We start from the raw sequence: 19,606 nt of genomic DNA, 5'->3' as shown, positions 1-19,606 counted from the left end.
GTCATCCACTTAAACTGAGCACACCTCACCTACACAACTGCACTTAATCGCTCCACTTCACAATGACTCATCCACGCTCACCTTCCTTCTCCAAGGTTAAATATGTGCAGCCTTTTCCACCTAGAAAGTTAACACTGACTAGAACACACCTGGGATACACAAGTAGTCCACATGTGCGGCAGACACCTGGGTTGAAATGAGCAGCTAGTGCATCAAAACATGTCCTCCCTCATAGAGATGCACAACAAACACATCATTATTTCTCATTAGATCTGGCACATGTCAGAAAGGGGTGTTATGGGTTGGCAACATAATAACATCCATCATAGACTCCACATAAAGCACTGTGGAGATGCGCTCACTGTCCATCAGCTGACAGCTGTTGCACACAAAGTGATGGGTTATGACTTATTTGGGTAAAATGCCAAATGTTGACTTGCAAAGCAAACACATAATAGTGTTGCAATGCACGCATGTTGCTGTGTGGGATGATAAGAGGAAATACAGGGAATAAAAGTGAGATTAAGTTGGTCTGTTTAATTGGCTGCCAATGGTGGCATATTGTCAAAAGCTGACAATCTGTCCTTTTATTCATCTTTTAATGTGAATTTTAGTTGGAAATTTCCTCATTTCCACCCCGAGGTAGTATCCTTAGACAGAATCTGCAGAGTCATGGTACATCAGCGACTCATCACCTGATCCAAAGCCTCAATCATGTTTCACAAATCAAGCTGCCAACTCCTCTTCCCCATGACTACCTGCTCTGCCTTCTCCTTCCTGCTGCACGCTGATATTGGCTGCTTCTGCTGCTTTCTCCCCCAACAACTTCACCTCCAGCACCAACTATTGTAACTGCGAGCATGTTGGCATTCTGACATTAGCATTCAGCTCAAAGCAATGCTGGGCCTCAAAGGGTTGCTGTACACTCCAACAGTGTAAGGTTTACTGACCAGATCCCCTACCAAACTTCAAATCCTGCATCTCCGAACACACAGGAACACTAGCCAGTGACCAGAGGAACTTCAGATCATACTGGGATTATACTGGTAAAGTATTTCTGGATTTAATACATTTAAAAGTACATTATTATTCCAAAACGTTATGGAGTGAACACTGCAATGCGTTTAAATCTGAATATTTCACTCTATTTGGTACAGCGGTGGATACTTGACGGATCAATAAAGTTTTATTCTATGGAAGGGAAGACAGCATTACCTTGCCACAGCCACAGCTCATATTTCAAGTGAAGATTGCTTTCCCGGGGTGCTGCTTTCTTTGCCCTGAAGTCCTTTAATATATGACTAGTGTTTGTCCTGCACTGGCCTCCTTGAAATCCAATATTTTTCAGCTACTGCTGGAGTTTGGTATTGTGAAGGATGATTCTAAACTTGCCCGTCTCTTTATTATGACCCATAATAACCTTCAGCTTTATGCAGACTTTTCATACAAATCTGTTAACCTGTACAGATATAGGGCAAGGTAAGGTACTGTAATTAAAAGGTAAGTTAATGTGAGTCAAGTAAAGGCAGTTAAAGTAAGGCAAAGTCAGGTAATGTGAGTCAAAGTTAAGAGGAGGTAAGGTAATGTGAGTCAAAGTTAAGAGGAGGTAAGGTAATGTGAGTGGAAGTTAAGAGGAGGTAAGGTAATGTGAGTGGAAGTTAAGGCAGGTAAGGCAAGGTAGGCCAAATTGAGTCAAAGTAACGGCGAGGCAAGGTATTATAAAATCAACGTAAAGGCAAGGTTTGGTAATGCGAGTCAATGTGAGGCAAGGGGAGTCAAACTGGAGGAAAGGTTATACAGAGTTAAAGTGAGCTCAAGGTTAAGTAATGCGAGCAAAGTAAAGACAAAGTAAGGTAATATTGAGTCAGTGAATGCAAGGTAAGGTCGTAGAGAAGAAACAGTGTAGAGAACTAACGCAACCTCAGGTAGACCTCATTGGAGGTAAGCCAAGACTTGGCAATGTCCTGAAGTGACCAGATTCCAGTCAGTCTTGGTAACGGGATTTATTTCAGCGTGTATTACATCAAAGGGAGGCAAAAGGCATAGTGCAGCATAGTACACTGGCTAGAGAACTGAAATCCAAAGACGAAAGAGCTGCTGTGAGTAAATGCTGTGTGTGTGTTGGGTGTGTGTGTGTGGAGATTAGGAAGGAAGGTAGCATGGACAATTGACAAACAGGAAAAGAAAAGGAGAGGAGGGGTGCTGGGCAAAATAAGGCGTGACAGGGCCACCAGGAGCTGGCCTGTGGAGGTGGACGGAGCACGGCATCACAGTGATCTTCTCTACAGGAGGCTGGGGGGGGGGGGGGGGGGGGGGGGGGGACTGACACTGATGCTGCAGACCGGAGACGAGTGAAACTGTGTTAGATGAAAGTGGTGGTCGGGCTACAGAAATCAATATTTCTTTCGGTTAAAGAAAAAACAAAACTGAAAGTAGCTGAGGCTTTGTGAAATATGGCTTCTATCCAAGCAACCGAGCCATATTAAAGGTCAGAGGCAATATGTCAATAAGAGACTGTAATATTACACATACAATAAAAACATTCTAGTTCTTATGTATTTGACAAATGTGGTATTATCTGTTGTAAATGTTATGCATATTAGTTGATTTCTCTCTTATAAAGATTTCAGAGAGGAAGGCTGCAGGTGCCACATGGCTTTGACCTTGTCAGTGACACATGGTGCAATCAGAAATCAATCCAGAGCTCCACCTTGTGGGCATGGCTGCGTTCTGCAAGAGGGAGCACACAAACGGTTGGGTTTCATCAAATGTCAGTAGGCAGAGGTCGTCAAGCACAGTCAGTGCTGATATTAATATCCCCAAAATAACTGCTCAATATCCACAGAGACTGTGGTGAGCACATACACTTGATAGGTCCTTAAAGAACAGCAGCATTTAAAAAGAAATGCATTTTTAACATCCATAGTTGTTACAAAGATTCTGCATATGTTAATGTTTTCTTATTGCGAATATGTTCAGGGGTTAGAACAGAATCTTCGCACACTCAAAAGAATGAATGATTACATGTTTGTGCATGAAAATTCATTATTGCATTCTCTTCAATTCCACTGTTCTCTAATATTGCATTTTTATTTACAATAATATTAGTTGATAATTATTTTACAAAGCACTATGGTTTTTACAAATCAAAGATAGGTTGGTGCTCCACCTGTTTACATTTAGTTTAGGTCATTTTGACTTCATTCTATAAAGTTATTTTTTTTACAATTGTATGTGTGTGCACACTGGCCTGCAGTCTCGTGCTATTTATAGACATGCACTTTGTATTAACAATAACGATGGGATACATCATTATAAAGACACAGGTACGAACATGAATCAGAAGTGGACTTGAACCTTCACCAAGAACAGATTTAAAACCAATCCTAGGAAGATATTAGTTAATAATTCTCAATTTCTGCTAAAAAAAACAAGTAGACCTTATTTCACAAGATGGCTCCTGGATTTTCAGAAATGAAACCCTCACCTGAGTGAGATCATCACAAATGTAGCACACCACATATAGGCAATCTAAACTGGTTCTACTTCCTCCATCACTAATTTTAGATCATAACCCAGTGGAAGAAAGGAAGGAAGGAAGGAGGGAGGCATAAGAGGTGCCAAAAGAGGAAGAGACAGAGAAGGTCACAGTAGTAGCTGTGCCACCACGGTGAGTAATCATGCATGTTGGTGTGGATGTGTCAGTACAAGCATGAGGAGGGCCTGGATAGGACAAAGAGGACGCGCCTGCCCACACACGCCTGACCTTGGAGCAAGCATGCCACTGAACCGATGGCTGCCAAATAATCCAACGACAGCAAGACCGCCAGCCGGAAAGTCAGCCAGTTACCCATGCACGCACACACACACACGCACACAAACACAGTCAGCCAATGATACATAGCTGCAAGATGTGTTACTTTATGCTGCCAGTACCAGCAGGCAGAGCAAAAGCAGGAAGACTGTTCAGGGCTGCCTTCTCCGTCACAAGAGCTCTGAACTACATGGCTGGTTTTCTGCAATACTTTTACCTTATTAACTGAAACATGGGCACAAGTGCATCAAAGCATATGATGATTAGATTGGACTCCTCTGTCAAATAAGCCCTTTTCTCTTCTGCTTTTTCAAAGTGGTAATTTATGGGTATTCATACATAAGACGTTCAATATTTAAACTAGTTTCAGCAACTACAGGAATAATACAACTTACCTAAACCTCATTGTTTTTGTTATCTTCAATTAAAGAATAATGTCCAACAGCACCTGTAACTTTAGAACCTGATAGATTAGATGTGTGATTGATGTGAATGTTTAAAACCAAAAGCTCCTCCATGTATGAAACAATATATGAACCCACTCAGGTGTGTTACAGTAAACATGTGCTCCAATGCTCTCTAAATGCTAGGCAGGACTTGATGTTGTTAAACGGGTTTAACTATTCAAACACAAACTCCACATAATCTTCCAGGAGGTGTTTGTCGAATTTGGTAAATGTAAATATGCTTTAGGCACTTTTAAACTAGACAATGAGACTTTTGAAGGTAAAAAGAAAAACACATTCTTCCTTTAACAAAGATGTGTATGTACAGTAAGAAAAAGAAAAAACGATTCACTTGATTTATTACCTCTCTCAATACTTACATTTAAAGGTCCCATGTCATGCTTTTCCAGTTATTACCCATCCCCTTGTGTGTTATTAAGGTTTTTCTGAATGTAAACGGTCTGCAAAGTCACAAACCCTCAAAGTACACCCTGTAGCGAGTAAAACTCTAACACAGAAAAGACCTGTCTATGCTGCCCCAGAACGCCTCGTTGGAGATTTGTCTTTTTCCACTGTTTTCTTCCTGGGTACAGTGACGTGCCCATACCCAAATGGACCCATCCGTGGAGCTCCTCACACACACACACACTCTCTCAGCGGCAAAACTGTGACGCGCTGGGGGGGGGTGCTAATGGAGCCTCGCAGCGGCGAAACTGTGGCGTGCTTACACTGTAGGTGAGCCGCGTTTGGGGGTGCGGGGGGGGAGGTTGCGGGTGCTAGTGGAGCCTCGCAGATGGGGGTGCTGCAGCCCCCTCAGCACCCCCCCCTTCCCGCGTCCATTCGTGATGTCTCACTGTCTCGCAGACCCCACGCAGCAAGTAGGAAATGAACCCAGCTCACACTGTCCGCTCCTCACAGCAGCGAGCCGCGCAACGTCCCGCCAACACGGCACCCAGACCCCACGCAGCATTCTCATCTGTTTGTCCTTACTGGTGTCCTTTTCTGGTTGCTAACGCCATTGTAACACATAATCACTGATGTTCCACTGTAACGGTGGTAGACCATAGTGGTAGACTCATCAGAGCACAGTGGGCGAGCTGACCAATCAGAGCACAGTGGGCTCACAGGGAGGGGGGGGCAGGAGCTCCAACAAGCCGTTTAGGACTGAGTGAATACACATACTATACAGAGATGCTGTATGAGAAACCAATGTGAGTTTGGAACATTGCACAATATAAATCTATTTGAATATACCTCAACAATGGAATTATGATCAGTAGAAATGGCCATGACATGGGACCTTTAAATAGTTTATTGGTTAAGGTTATTGTTTATTTTAATTCTTGTTTAATACATTATGATGATCAAATGTAAATGATGGTCTTATTTATAGTAAAACAGACTATAAAGAAAGATTAGTTTTAAGCTAATGTAGCTACCTTATGATTGACAAGTAGCTACCTCGGTGTAGCTACATAGCATCACTATCATAGCGTTGTCGTTATCAGTCATGGGTACATGGGAACTGTTTATTTTCCTGTATTTAAAACGTACTGTGAAGGTAGTTAAGGTATTTCTGTTATGTGTTCAAATCTGATTTTTTGATTTTTCCTGGTACGTACATAACAAACAAAACTGTTTTGACTAGCCAAAAATGTGCTTCTAAATGTATATTCCAGACAACATGAGGTACAGATGCAGCTTGCTAATCAAGCTAGCTAGATGTGGCTAGAATTAGCAGCTGAAAAGTACCTCCTAGATGTGGCTAGAATTAGCAGCTGAAAAGTACCTCCTAGATGTGGCTAGAATTAGCAGCTGAAAAGTACCTCCTAGATGTGGCTAGAATTAGCAGCTGAAAAGTACCTCCTAGATGTGGCTAGAATTAGCAGCTGAAAAGTACCTCCTAGATGTGGCTAGAATTAGCAGCTGAAAAGTACCTCTTCACGGTAACTAAGTCCACACTTGTATACAGTCTATGAATTGACTTCACTTAAAAAAGTTCACTGACTTTATGGCCCTTTTATTCATGTGCCAGTCACATCAATCTTAATGTTAACTTTTCATATAATTTGTGTTCTATATTTTTCAAAAGGAACTTTTCTTTATCATGCTAACTTTGTGTTTTCAAAGAGTTCATTTTACTCTGGTTTCTTGTGTACTGTCTTTTCTTTTTATGGAAAACTAAAGCATACAACAGTGTGATTGCTAGCACAGTTCAAACAAATGTATATGATTTCCTTTATGATTGAAATGAATAGCCGCACAAAGTATGCTGCAGTGACTCTGATATGTTTTAATGGCTTTGATGATTTGACAGGCTATTTGAACAGCTAATAGCTTTTTTAAAGATCTCCTGCTAGATCCGTCTCTTTTTATATCCAAAAGTAAAAGAGAAGCATCTGAAAGTAGTTTCTCCTCAAAGCACTCATCTTCATCAGGGTTACACCAGCTATTACTGCACACCTACCAGAACCATTTATTTAGATAATATCCTCACTGAGACGTGAGCACCAAAATTGGCTTGTAATTAAAAGAGGCCGGGGATTCTGGAGTGAAAAAAATGGAAAAGAAGCCGAGTGAGTTATGAAGGGCCTTCCTGTGGTTTAAAAATCAAACAGCACCTGGATGCTGCTCGCTTCGGTAAGGAAGAGGAAGAGAAAGAGATAGGAGTGTGCAGGCAGACACACAAACATGCAGAGTTGACAGATACAGACACTTTCACACACAACGCCTCCACAGAGCTGGCACATCGGGTGAGGTAACGTTCCCTCCTTTCTGCCTTCCAAGCACACTTCCTCTGCCTGGAATAATTGCTGCCTGGCTGCTCGTCTGGGAATGGGAGCCACTCTGTTCATTAGTTGCTCTAAATATCAGACACGGCATCACTTTTAAAGGCTTAATTTCACTGCAGTCCCAGCCCCTCTCTCTGATCCTCACCCGTCGAGAGCCACAGAGTACGCTCCCGTTCTCGCAGGCATGACCTAAATAGATAAGCAGTAAATGAACGGGGACCTTTTCTTTTAGAAACCGGGGGGAGAAATTAGCGGACAGAGATGAGAACAGAGCGCTGGAGGTGAGAGGGAGCCAAAGTGACAGTGATGGCGATGCAGAAAGCAGTATCCATTTTCTTACAAAAGAGGCAAAACAAGACGTCTGTTTCCATGGAGACCAGCAAACAGTCATATTTCTTAAGGGACCACTGGGCTTCCTGCGGCGCTTAGTGATTGGCTCATTCAGATGCTGCAGACACAGGACCCGAGGGAGAAGGCTTACACTGCTGCTGTTAGAGCGGTGAGGACAGGATGTGTTCCGCTGGACGGGCCAGACCTGAACACACTTCAGACACAAACTACATGATGCCTCTGACCTGCAGATCCTTCCTATTGCTAATGTGACACTAGTCAAGCTGAGAGGGATAAGTATGGAAAATGAGAGGTGACGTAATGTACATCTGGCCGTACATCAGAGCAGGAATAAACCTAAAGAGCAGCAGGTAACGACACCATTATAAATCAATCTGTTTATTATATTCTACATTGTTTAGTCTAGAAAATAGTCAAAAACAACCATCCTAGTGTCTCAAAGTTCAAGCTGATTTTTTTTATTAAGATTTTTTTCTTAAACCCAAAGTTTTTAACTTCAATAGGACAGAAAACATGGAAAGCATTTATATTTGAGAGGCTAAAAGCTGCATTTTCTGCCATTTACTCATATTTATTTCACACATTACTCCGTATTTATTTTACTGTACAGTATTTCATTTTACAGCATTTCATATTTTTTTATTTGAAATAAAACATCTAAAATGTGCAACTTACTGGCACCATTATGTCCAGGGCCGGCCCTAGACATTTTGGTGCCCTAGGCGAGATTATGATTTGGTGCCCCCCCCCCCCAAGCAATACACGATATAATATATAAAGAATAAATGAAAAATCTCTACAAAAGACCAATACACTACAAAAACTGAAACGTATTGACATGTTGGTTATATACATAAAGAAGGTTTCCAATGTATTCATTATTGTATGCACATGTTTTAATTGGGGGGTGGACGGCACATCCTCTAAGGGGGTCCGGGGGTATGCCCCCCCGGAAAGATTTTTTTTAACATTTTAAAGTAAAATGCTTCAATCTGGTGCACTTTGAGCAGAATTACTAGAGACCTGATCTAGGGGGTACAACTCTAAACACCCATATGAAAAAGATCGGTTTACATTTTAATAACCAAATAAGTATGTGAACATAACCAATAACCTACCATAGCCAATAACAAATAAATGTAACGTATTTTATTTTTGTTGTTCATTCATATCTTATTTTACCTAGTTAACATTTATTTATTCATGCATATTTTTTTAATATCTCCAGTTTTAAACAATGTTTTAGGTTTACTGTCCTATAGTATATGGAATGATTTCAAACCTGTTTTTATTTATCCTAATAATTATAAAGAAGTGCCTTGGAAATATTTGTTTAGATAAATTGTGACCAAACCGTTTGAGACCCACTGAGATAACTTGGACTAAAGTGAACTATCTAAACACTCAGAGTCCTTTACCTCACTGAGCTGTAGTTATCAGCCTCAATCCAACAACAATCCGCGGTACCGATGCGCGCCCTCTCTCTCTCTCTCTCTTGCTCGCTCGGAGGCTCGCTCTCACTTTGGCTGTGAGCTGCGGGCGCCTGATAAGTCAATATCCCCCACTTTCATCACTTACAGGGCAAATACACAATGTTGCCGGCCCGGGGTGCAAAGGGTGTTTACTTTATTACATTATTAATGTAAATGTATTACATCAAGGGCAGAAAATTAGGCAGAATAAAAAAAATTTCTCCCAGCGCAGCGCCCCTCCAGATCTGGCGCCCTAGGCGACCGCCTAGTTCGCCAGTGCCGAGGGCCGGCCCTGATTATGTCACTTGCACTATTGTATTTCTTTATTTCCCAGTTTGTCTTAAATATAGTATGTGGCACTGTTGGAGGAGGTTGGGACTGTAGATTTGCATTAAATACACTTAAACTATACTGTAGCTGTTATAATAAAAACAAATAAAGCCTTTGAATCTTTGAACCTTTTTAATAAATCAATTATTCAAATAGTTGTAGATATTCTTCTGTCCATAGACTTATCCTTGCAGCTCTACCCCAAAACAACACTAAAATGAATGTCATCACTTCTTAAACCATGCACTTTGAGGTGGACAGAAACACATCTGGCTACATGTGTAAATGCAATGCATCTCCATCATCATGTAAACTACAATCATGAATCAAACCAAACTTGGTGTCAGCAGCTTGGATACTAATTAAGAGCCATGCATTAGCAGAGACAGTTGTTCTAATAGCCCATTTCACACATGCACTTTGTTCTGTAATCGCTCCAGCAATTTACATGTCAGCTTCATGATTGATAATGACCACAAGCAGTTTTTCCATAAATGCTTCTCCCTCCTTTCATCAATGCGAGTCAAAAAGCAGTCAATTATAAATGAAGCACACACATGGTCAGTCTTTTTGGACATGTAGATGGTATATATGAAAATACATACAGTATATAACTGCATGTTTTGTGCTGCCTTCTTATGACAGAAATACATTTATAAAATGCTATTAAACAATTTTTTAAACAAACAAAAATGCATTATTAAAGCAATGCTGTGAATGGCCCAAATGAAGGATGTAGAATGTAAGCAATGTTAATAGAGGTTATTATTGCAGTGAAATCTCGGGGAAAGAGAAGAACAAGGTTTTTTGGATAGCTTTCTAAATGCAATTTAACAAAAGTGTAAAACTGTTCAGGATAATTGTTTTATGTTTAGCTGCTTTGACTACTCAAACTACATAACATTTGTACAATATAGCCAGAGTTGAGTTGGATTCCAATCTAAGAGCCTAAACTACAAAAATATCAACATTTGGATTAGGGGTAATTGAAAGTCTTTTAAAACCTATACATTTTGCTGTTCAACTTGATCGGGTGACTCCTCCATCCCTGCTGCTTTTGCATGAAGGCTCATAATGTCAACTAAACCTCAGTAAACCTCCCTCGCATGCAATCTCCTTTCACTGTTTTGTAGGCACAATGGAGAAAACATGCATGTTCTCTGGGTTAACAAATAAATACTTTCAGTCTCACTAGAAGCGCCTCCACTGCTACTTCAGTGAAGTACAGGAAGAAAATGTGTTGTGAAGTAAAACGTATGTCCTTGATTTTGACGATATGTGAAAGACAGTACGCACACATCACTTCCTGTCCTTGGAAATACAAGGCGAGTTTTATGTTCTGACCTATCCTTGAAGGCTATTGGCACACTATGTCTTTCTGCCTCTCGTGAATGATCTCATGACTACAGAAGCCCTGAGAGGCAAACGAGAAAACCTGATGATCAAAGCCTGATCCTTATGGTATTTTTAAGTTGTGTTTTTAAGCTGGGGGAAAATGTTAATAATCATAAAGATAATTGTTCTTATTTCAAATCTACTTTAAAAACTGTTTTGGCAGGTGAGGTTTTCTTTTTTCATGAACAATTAATAAGTGTTTGTTGTTGTAAAACCCATTTCTGCCACAAGAGGCTGAAGTGCACCACTACCCCATGTTCAAATAAGATAAAAGGCACATGTGAGTCAGCAAATGATGTAACGGCTTAATTTAGAATCACCTTTAAGAACACATACATATTTGTGTCTTATTTAGAACATGGGTATCAGCATCTTGTGGCCAAAATGAGTATAACAACAACAACAAACAAACAAACTTTTTAACCCTTGTTTCATTTTAAGAACTTCAAATAAAAAAAGATATAAAGCTGGCAAATCCTTTTTTACAAATGGTCTTGCAAATGGCTCACAGGAAGTTATACTTTCCAGACTCAAACCATTAATAGCATGGCAATAATTGTGTTAATGTACTTTGTTCTGAGTGTGTGAGATTGTGCATTAGAGGTCAACATACCGTCACTTTCTCTAAATCAGCTTCTGAGGAGGTGGGAGACAGGGGGCTGATGGGACTGAGGGAGGGGGAGCTTCCGACACTGGAGACGTACTCGGGATCAGGAACGTACAGAACCTGCAAACACAATCCATGTCTGTATTTACACAGGCGCTGCCTTTGTGCAAACACACATTTGCACACCACACATGCACGCACAGGGAGAGATAAAAATGACTCACTCTCACACACGCATCCTTACCACAAATGTGACAAAACAAATGCATGATAATCACATGAATATTCTCACGTATTGACAGGGACAAACACAGAAAGGGAAAGTGATGGATAGTCAGGGTTATCAGTGATGGGTACATGGGAACTGTTTGTTTTCCTGTATTTAAAACATACTGTTCAGGTATTTCTGTTATGTGTTCAAATGTGATTTTTTGATGTTGGATAGCATAAACCAATGGTATTCTTTATTCAGTAATATGTGAATTATTTAAACAATTATTTGATCAATCATTTAGTCCATAAAATGTCTGAAGATAGACAACAAAGCTTATACAAATTATAAAAAAAAAAGATATTTAGTTTAGGATTTTACTTGCAACCATTGCATTCTGAAATCTTTGCATGAAAATAAATAAATATTAAAATAGTTGAAGGTACATTTTCAGCCCATTCACTAACCAATTAATCAACTTATTGTGTAAGACTGTTGCATAATGTAGTGACACAGGAGGGGAAGTGCTGGCTTTTAAATACATATTTTAGTTATCATCTGGGAAATACACTTATTCACCTTTTTTCTGAGAGTTAGATAAGAAGATCACAAAAACTAACTAACTGTTTGTTTAGTATGAAGCTTAAGACCCCCTTTACACGAGACCGAAACGGGTTGTATCCGCATAGTTTCTCTTGCGTATAGCCCTTTTATTTACACGAGGCCGTAACAAAACGATAGAAACGTTTCCAGTCTTTGTGCTAATTGAAGCTAACCTAGCTTCATAACATATATTTAGATGGTTTATCTTTGACTAGAAGAAAGAGATCAATCTATATCAGCTTTAGGGTTCAATAAATATATGTCTTTGTTGTGGTGAAGCTTGGTCTTGAGCTGTGAAAGTGGAGGAGAGCTGATGGTTCAGTCAGTGCAGTGTTTCCCACAGATCTGAAATATACTTTGGGGGGGGGGGGGGTGGTGTGAGGTGACGTGCAACAACAACATTAACCTTTCTGTTGGTCGCTTGTGAGCAGACCCTTCACACGATGGCAGAGCGAACGGGTACAGCCAGGGCCGGACTGGGACAATAAGTCAGGCCGGGAATTATACACTCAGCCAGGCCACTACCAGTTTTTGTTTTTTTTGTGCCATTTTGCTGGATTTATTTGTCAATATTTACAGCGTTGCTGCCCATAGTGATAGCCCTATAGTTTAAATCTACTACCCACAAATAAACATATGGACATGGGTTCTATTTAAATACAATTGTAAATGTATTTAGGAATCTGTCCATGTGAACCTCAAATCCTCTAGGGGGGTCCGGGGGCATGCTTTTTAAATCTTGGAGTTAAATGCATCAATCTGGTGCATTTTGAGGGGAATATAAAGAGACTAGATCTATGGGAACAGAACAGAACACACATAGAATTTTGGTCGATTGCTGAAAAAACACAAAGAGATGAAAGCCAAAGAAAGCTGGCAGTGGGTTGAGTGGGTTAACGATGGGTGTGTGCCATGTTGTCGGAACTAAAGCATCTTTGGGAGATTTCTAAAGCATATTATTAAACCCTTTTTTAGAAACAAAATAGGGCCTTTGCAAGGAATTGCATCCTAATGGGAGCAATGACGCTGTAATTATCAGGCAATTAAGTGGGGAAGGAGATGGTGGGGGTGTGAACAGTGAGGCAGCAAGTTCCTCTGATCAATTAGGAAGATATAAACATATGTCTCCCAAAAAAGCTTTTATATCCATCTTTTCTAGATTCCTTCGGCACTGTAGAAAATGTTTAGTGACTGTGAGATTCAGACAATTCAGACAATGCATAATTAACTGTCGAAAGTAGCTTTGTTGAGATTGAGCTGTTTGTGAGAATGTGCAGGTGAGAGGTTGCTGAAGGACAGAGATGAAGTGTTGCAGCTGAATATATCAGTGAGAGCGTGCACGGTGGTTCACACCTGGCCAGGCACCACTGCTCTGGAGAACAGCTTGTTCAGCTGGACCAGTTCGTTGGGTGTGGTGTCAAACTTGAGCGAAATGCTGTTCAACGTGTCCCGCGATTCCACCTGGACCACAAAACAAGAGAGAGGACAACAAAATCACACTCCACATTCTGTACAGGGCATTTTTCCATAAAGCTGCATAGAGAAGACTTGAAGACGTGACACATATAATGAGAGAAAGAGAGAGAAAGTGAGAGAAAAGCTGTGCTACTACCTCAATATTTAGATTTTGGGATGTTATGCAAATTAAAGTTGTCAGCTGTTGACCAGGAATAGATTCCCAGCTGATGTTGCTGGCAGAAATATGAACTGACGTGAATGTCAGCAGCAGTCTTGTGTTATCTTGGAAAACTCATAGCTGCACCCAGCTTTTTGTCAATTTAAAACAAGAACGGCAAAAGTATAAAGCCTAAGGCAACAATTCAAAATGTATTAATTCCCCAATTATTATTTTTGAATTATTTGAATGACGGTTCAGGCTATAAAGCAACAGATAATTGTGCAAAAAGCCCTTCAAAGTTTTCTACAAAAAGGTGGAAGTGGTCTTCAAATTATTACAGGCAATTTGTTAGCATAACTAGCTAATTAGCTTACTAGCTAGAGTAGTAACCAAGCGTTATTTTCAAGGCCAAGGAGCATTTCATCGTACTTTTTTCGCGGGTTTGAAAGTAATTAAAAAAAAATCTTGCTCATGACTATAGCACAGGGGTGTCCAAACTACCGCCCGGGGGCCAAATGCGGCCCGCGGACCATTTTGAATCGGCTCAAAAAGTATAATGGAATATGGCCCACAAATTAAAGTTGTGCTTGTCTTATATTGTACTTCTTAATTATAAATGTAAAAATATATTACACAGTAGTATTCATGTGTTAATAAGATCACTTTTCAAATACATTCAGTCAATTTCATTTGGAAACATTTTCTAATATATCTTAGTTGATAAGAAAACAAGCCCAATTTCTCCTTATTATAATCAATCGGAGGCTTCTGTTTCAAGGGATGAGCTGCCAACACTCACAAGCATCATTTACCTACATTTGATTGATTTAGCTAATTGACTGTATAACTTAACTTATGAGGCAGTATACCTCTAGTGAGTGGCCCAGCCCTTTGCATATTCTTCTGTATGTGGCCCTCGGTGAAAAAGGTTTGGACACCCCTGCTATAGCATATCCCTGTGGTATTTGCCCACTGTGTGGTAGCCGATCCTGGATGTAACTACATTGGATTGTAGGCTAACGTTAGCAGCTCTGACCTACTCAATATTGTTGTTAGTCTTTATCCTGTCAATTCTTTTTAGTGAAAGATGCTGTTTTTAAAATAAAAAAAAGAGGCATATCTATGTAGTCCTATATTTCTTAGTTTTTATCCTGTTCACCTATATTAACCCTCCCATTGGGTTCAGACCAAATTTGACCCAATTCCAAATTAAAATATTCAGAAAACAGTCAGCTATCAAATAACCAGCTATATAAACACAAAAAACAATGGTTTTCACTCAATTAAATGTACGATGTTGCTTAAAACTCCTGTACCATCTTCACTGCAGAAACAGGCAGAATAAAAAGTGGTCTTGATGTTATTTGATGATTCACGTATCATTCAGGGTTCTGTTGTGACGGCATCCTGTGCTGCACCCTGCAGTTTTAAGCAGGTGCATTCGCTTGTCTCCACCAGTTAAAATCCATACAACAGAGACGTGCTGCACATGTCTGAACAAGTTAAGCATCTAACATGCCCAGTGGGAGCTTCTACCTTCCAAATAAGGCTGACAACCATGTCTGAAAGAGCCTGCGTATGGGAGAAACATGGTATAGAGTGGAAAAAAATGAGCTCAGGGAGAAAACCCCGAGAAGCAGACAAGCAGGACTGACTCTGAGCCGTGTATAATCAGGACAGGATAATGGCACTGTGTGTTTTAGTGCAACAGTCATGGGACTGCCTGACTGGTTCTGAGTGTGTGTGTGCAAAAAGTCCCAGAAAAACACCAAGGAATGACAGTTTCTCTAAATTCTTGACATAACAGATTGTTTCCAGGATATTCTTGCACCCAGACCGAGACACATAGAGCAGAGTCACAGACAGGTAGTAGAGTAAAGGGGAACTAGGACAGACACACTGGAACATTGGTAACACTACATGAGGTAGTCACACATGACACGATCGGGATCATAATCAGGGCAACATCGAGGGGAAGAAGCAGAAAGAACAGAAACTCAGAAGATGTTAGCAGCCAGTGAATGTTTTATAGTTAATATCACTGACAAGCACTAACTCAAGCTCCAAAATACACCCCTTTTTCCCCCTAGGTTACAATTGAAAATCCTTGGGAAGTGGAAAATAGGAAGCTATTGCATATTTCACTGTATTACACAGGTTTAAAACAGCATTTCAAGAGACAAAATCCTTTGCTAACTCGGAAACTAGGAGATGAACTGTGCTAGAATTTGGTTTGCAACAGAGCTCTAAGGAATTCATGTTAGAAATATAGAAAGTGAATTGATTTAGTAGGAACAACAGAGACATATGGCATCATCCCTAGAAACTGTGGCTCATTAAGGCGAGCAAATGTGTTATTTAGCCTGTTAGCTTGAGCATCTTCTGACAATGGGATGATATGCAACACATATTTTAAATGGCAGAGAAATAAGTAGTCGAATTTAAATAAAAAATAATATATTTCCATGGTGGTGGTTCCTATCAAGAAGCAAAACCACTAGATATTCAAAACTTATGACAATCTTGCAGAAATCTCTTGAGAAATGTTAACTATTTTAACTATTTTAACTGGTAAAACACCAAATGAATGGATTCAGAATCAGGCTTTGGCTGAAGCAAACCAAATACAGGCAACCAGAGGAATCACAACTTTGATATAACGTCTCAGGGAAAACCCAGTCATATGATAAAAAGTTAGCTCATAACAGCCGACAAATCACCATTACAGATATACTGACTGATTTATTAAAGATCTGGCTTCAAGAGCCCAGTTCTTTAACTTTTGAAGCTGAAATGTCTCCCGATGCTGGTCACTTGCTTGAAGTGCAATCCTCCATTGTTGGGCAATTAAACAAAGTAAGGGGAAGAGTACCTTAAAAGTCCAATATAAAAGTAGTGACGCAATGGAAAACTGTCTATTCAAGAAATCTCAGAGGCTGACCAAAATAACTATTGAGTCTTTGTTATTGATCAACAGTCCAGGGGCCTCATTTATAACGCCTTGCGTAGGATTCACGTGGGAAGTTGCTTACGTACTGTAGTACAAAGCAAAAAAATAGGTGCAGAAATGTTCCGACATTTTCCGATTCACAAAACATTGCGTACCGGCGAGGGAAGTGCGTACGGCACTTCCTACGCCTGTTTCCCTTTATAAATCATAATCGACTCGTAACGCCCATATTTGCCTATACATAGTCAAAGAAACGCCCATTCATTCATTCATTGTGACTGACTGCATGAAGAAGATCGCAGGAAATTACAACAGAACAGCTAAAAAAGACATCTCACACCGTGTCAGATTTTGGTTATTTTGGGGAGGTCGAGATAAATCATATTGTTTGGTGGATGCAGTTTGAACCAGAGTAGCAGCATGGAGGACGGATCGTCACCAAAATAAATAAATAAGTGGTCCGAAAAAAGTTAATGACAAAGAAAATACACATAACCTTCCTCAGGCAGTGTGTTTGTCCCGGGGACAGGAGACACCCCCTTGATGAGAAACTCTAAGAAATGATCGGGGAATCCCTCCGGAGTGGAGTCATGACGACTGGATCTGAATTATTTTGTTGTATTTGGTGGTTTGTGTTCCAGCTGTCGATCAGCAACTATATATCCATAATCCACCAGTTAAAGGAAATACAACTAAGGTGTTGTGTTATATTAGCTGTACAATTTACCACATATGGTGTTCTTAGTTTCCATACCTCCTGTGTTTTACGAGCGACTTATCAAGTCTTGGCAAACGGCATAAAACACGATTAAACGTGATAGTATATAAAACCATGCTCGTATCTACAACCTATAGAAATGCAAAACGGCGTCAGTTTAGACGTAATTCTGTCCTCCTGCTTACCGCATCATTTATGAGAAAACATTTCATAACATTAACACAACATATTCGAGGTGGTTTTAAATAGCATATCCGTATTTATTTATTTCTCCAAGTTATGTTTTTGTGTGCACTGAGGAGTCGCAAACAGGCGTTTGTTTAATCATTTAAAGATTGGCTTTAATCAATGTTTGAAAATATATTCTTCATATTTGATAAATGAGAGGTAACATTTTATTTATGGTATTATTTCCACATATTTCTCTCCATTCTTCCTTCTGCCAACGGTGTCGCAGTTTCTCGTCTCTCCCGTTTGTGTGCTTAGTGCGTACGCATGGGTTAGAGTTTGCGTGGAGGACCGCACATTTTCCCGTCAAGTTATAATTTTATAAATCGCAAACATTGCATAGAAACTGGCGTACGCCATTTTTTGAGCGTATATCCCTTTATAAATGAGGCCCCTGGGCTTATAGTGTGCTAGGTGCTAAACCCAGGCCCAGATAGTGGGTTTGGATGCCCTACCCTCTGGGGGATATGACTAATCAGATCCGAGGTCAGTCATGCTGCTGGGTTACAGTCTCCATGACTTAGCAATGTGAGCAATTTTGTGTTGACAACAATGCACAAGGCAGAGCAGGGATGCGTTGTGCAGTATTGACTGGGTAGGGAGACTGCCGGGGTGATTAAGACAGTAGCTTCACCAGCAGAGGTTTCACAGTGAGCAGAATTAGTGCAGGTTGACATTGACTGTTCTAGGCTAGTAACTGGATTAGATGGATGTGACCAAGATGATTGAGGACACAAGGAAAACCTTTTCTTTATCCTTCAAACAACGGCAATAACGATCCAAGGAGCCGATCACCCGGCACACGTAACAAGCCAAAACATTGTGTTTCTATGGTACATATGCTCCTTTCTTGATATCATTTCCTTCAGTTTTCACATTAAAAAGGTAAAATATTCTCAAATTTCAGCGCAAGACACAAAGTCACGCTGCCCAAACCAATTAAATCGAGCAAAAGGCTTCACTGCTTCATCACCCCTTCTTTCAATGCCAGTAGATGTCGTAGGAACAATGGGACAATAGCAAATGCAACAGGTGTAAGAGATGCCATTGACCATACTGTTCCCTTTTTTTCAGTATCTTGTGAACCTAAATCTCAATTTGTATCCCCTTCTTATCTAATAACACAGCAATGGCAAGAGCTCGACGTCTGCTTGAATAAATGTTTTCTCCCGTTAAATCACATTTGAGCGGTGGTGCACGCAACCCCGCTCTACAGGCGCATCATGCTGTTTTGACCGTGGTCCCAAGGGCGATTTGAAGCGGCGACGCCTGTAGGAACATGCCTCAATGTGATCTTGACCATACTTCTTGAAATGAAAACGAAATAATGTACTATTCATCAGTGTTAGTATGGTCAGTGAAAAATGACACAATGAATCACACTTGGACCGCCTGTAAATCCTTATGTCTATTCTCTCGCTGTTCACAGACAGATCTCCTTGAAGGGTCAAAGTGGAGATATACAATAACAGCAGTTTGTTAAGATGATTAAATTGTCCTGCGAGATTAAATGTTAATTTGATCAGTTTGTAGGAACAAATCACATTAGAAGGCATCCTCCATATTTCAGAATGCTATCTGATACCTTTATATCTTCACTGCTTGTTCATCGAGACAGATTTAATTAAATAATTCCATCAAAATTCAGATGAAGTTAAATGAAGGTTGCACAGCAACCAAGGCAGTGAAGACGTGGACAAAGCCCGGGGCTGTCGGGTTTACAAATGAACGTAAATAGTCACCAGTAATAAAGAACATTATTTTGTCTGCTTTAAATAGCATTATGTCTAAGATGTAGTACAAGTCATGTGATCAGCTGACCAATTCCAGCCATTTTGGGTATGTGAATACACTATCAACATTTATTTGTTATCAGAAAACCACAAAGAGGAAACATAATTGCAGCTATAATATCTAGGAAGAGACAAAAGTCTGTAAACCTAATTTGTTTAAAATCAAATTTGTAGTTTTTCACTACGCGCTAGCTTGACGTTAGCTACTGATTTTTATGCGGTTGGGAAGCTTAACACGGCAAATACTGGGCTCATACTCCGCAGGAAACTTGGTTTAT

At 40.2% G+C, this 19,606-nt stretch overlaps 1 protein-coding gene across 4 annotated transcripts in view; it reads right to left on the bottom strand.

Annotated features, from left to right (window-relative positions):
* Positions 1 to 19,606, bottom strand: part of oxr1a (oxidation resistance 1a) — a 192,402-nt gene that overhangs the window by 27,935 nt on the left and 144,861 nt on the right. For all 4 annotated transcript variants that reach the window (XM_034127425.1, XM_034127427.1, XM_034127426.1 and 1 more), the window contains 2 exons: positions 13,375 to 13,482; positions 11,214 to 11,327 (listed from right to left, as the gene is read on the bottom strand). In XM_034127425.1, the coding sequence (XP_033983316.1) occupies positions 11,214 to 11,327; positions 13,375 to 13,482 (222 nt within the window). The remainder of the gene's footprint in view (positions 1 to 11,213; positions 11,328 to 13,374; positions 13,483 to 19,606) is intronic.

Source organism: Trematomus bernacchii, unplaced genomic scaffold, assembly GCF_902827165.1.
Source record: "Trematomus bernacchii unplaced genomic scaffold, fTreBer1.1, whole genome shotgun sequence".
In the NCBI taxonomy this organism is placed as follows: Eukaryota; Metazoa; Chordata; class Actinopteri; order Perciformes; family Nototheniidae; genus Trematomus; species Trematomus bernacchii.
This window is presented reverse-complemented; position numbering and strand designations above follow the sequence as displayed.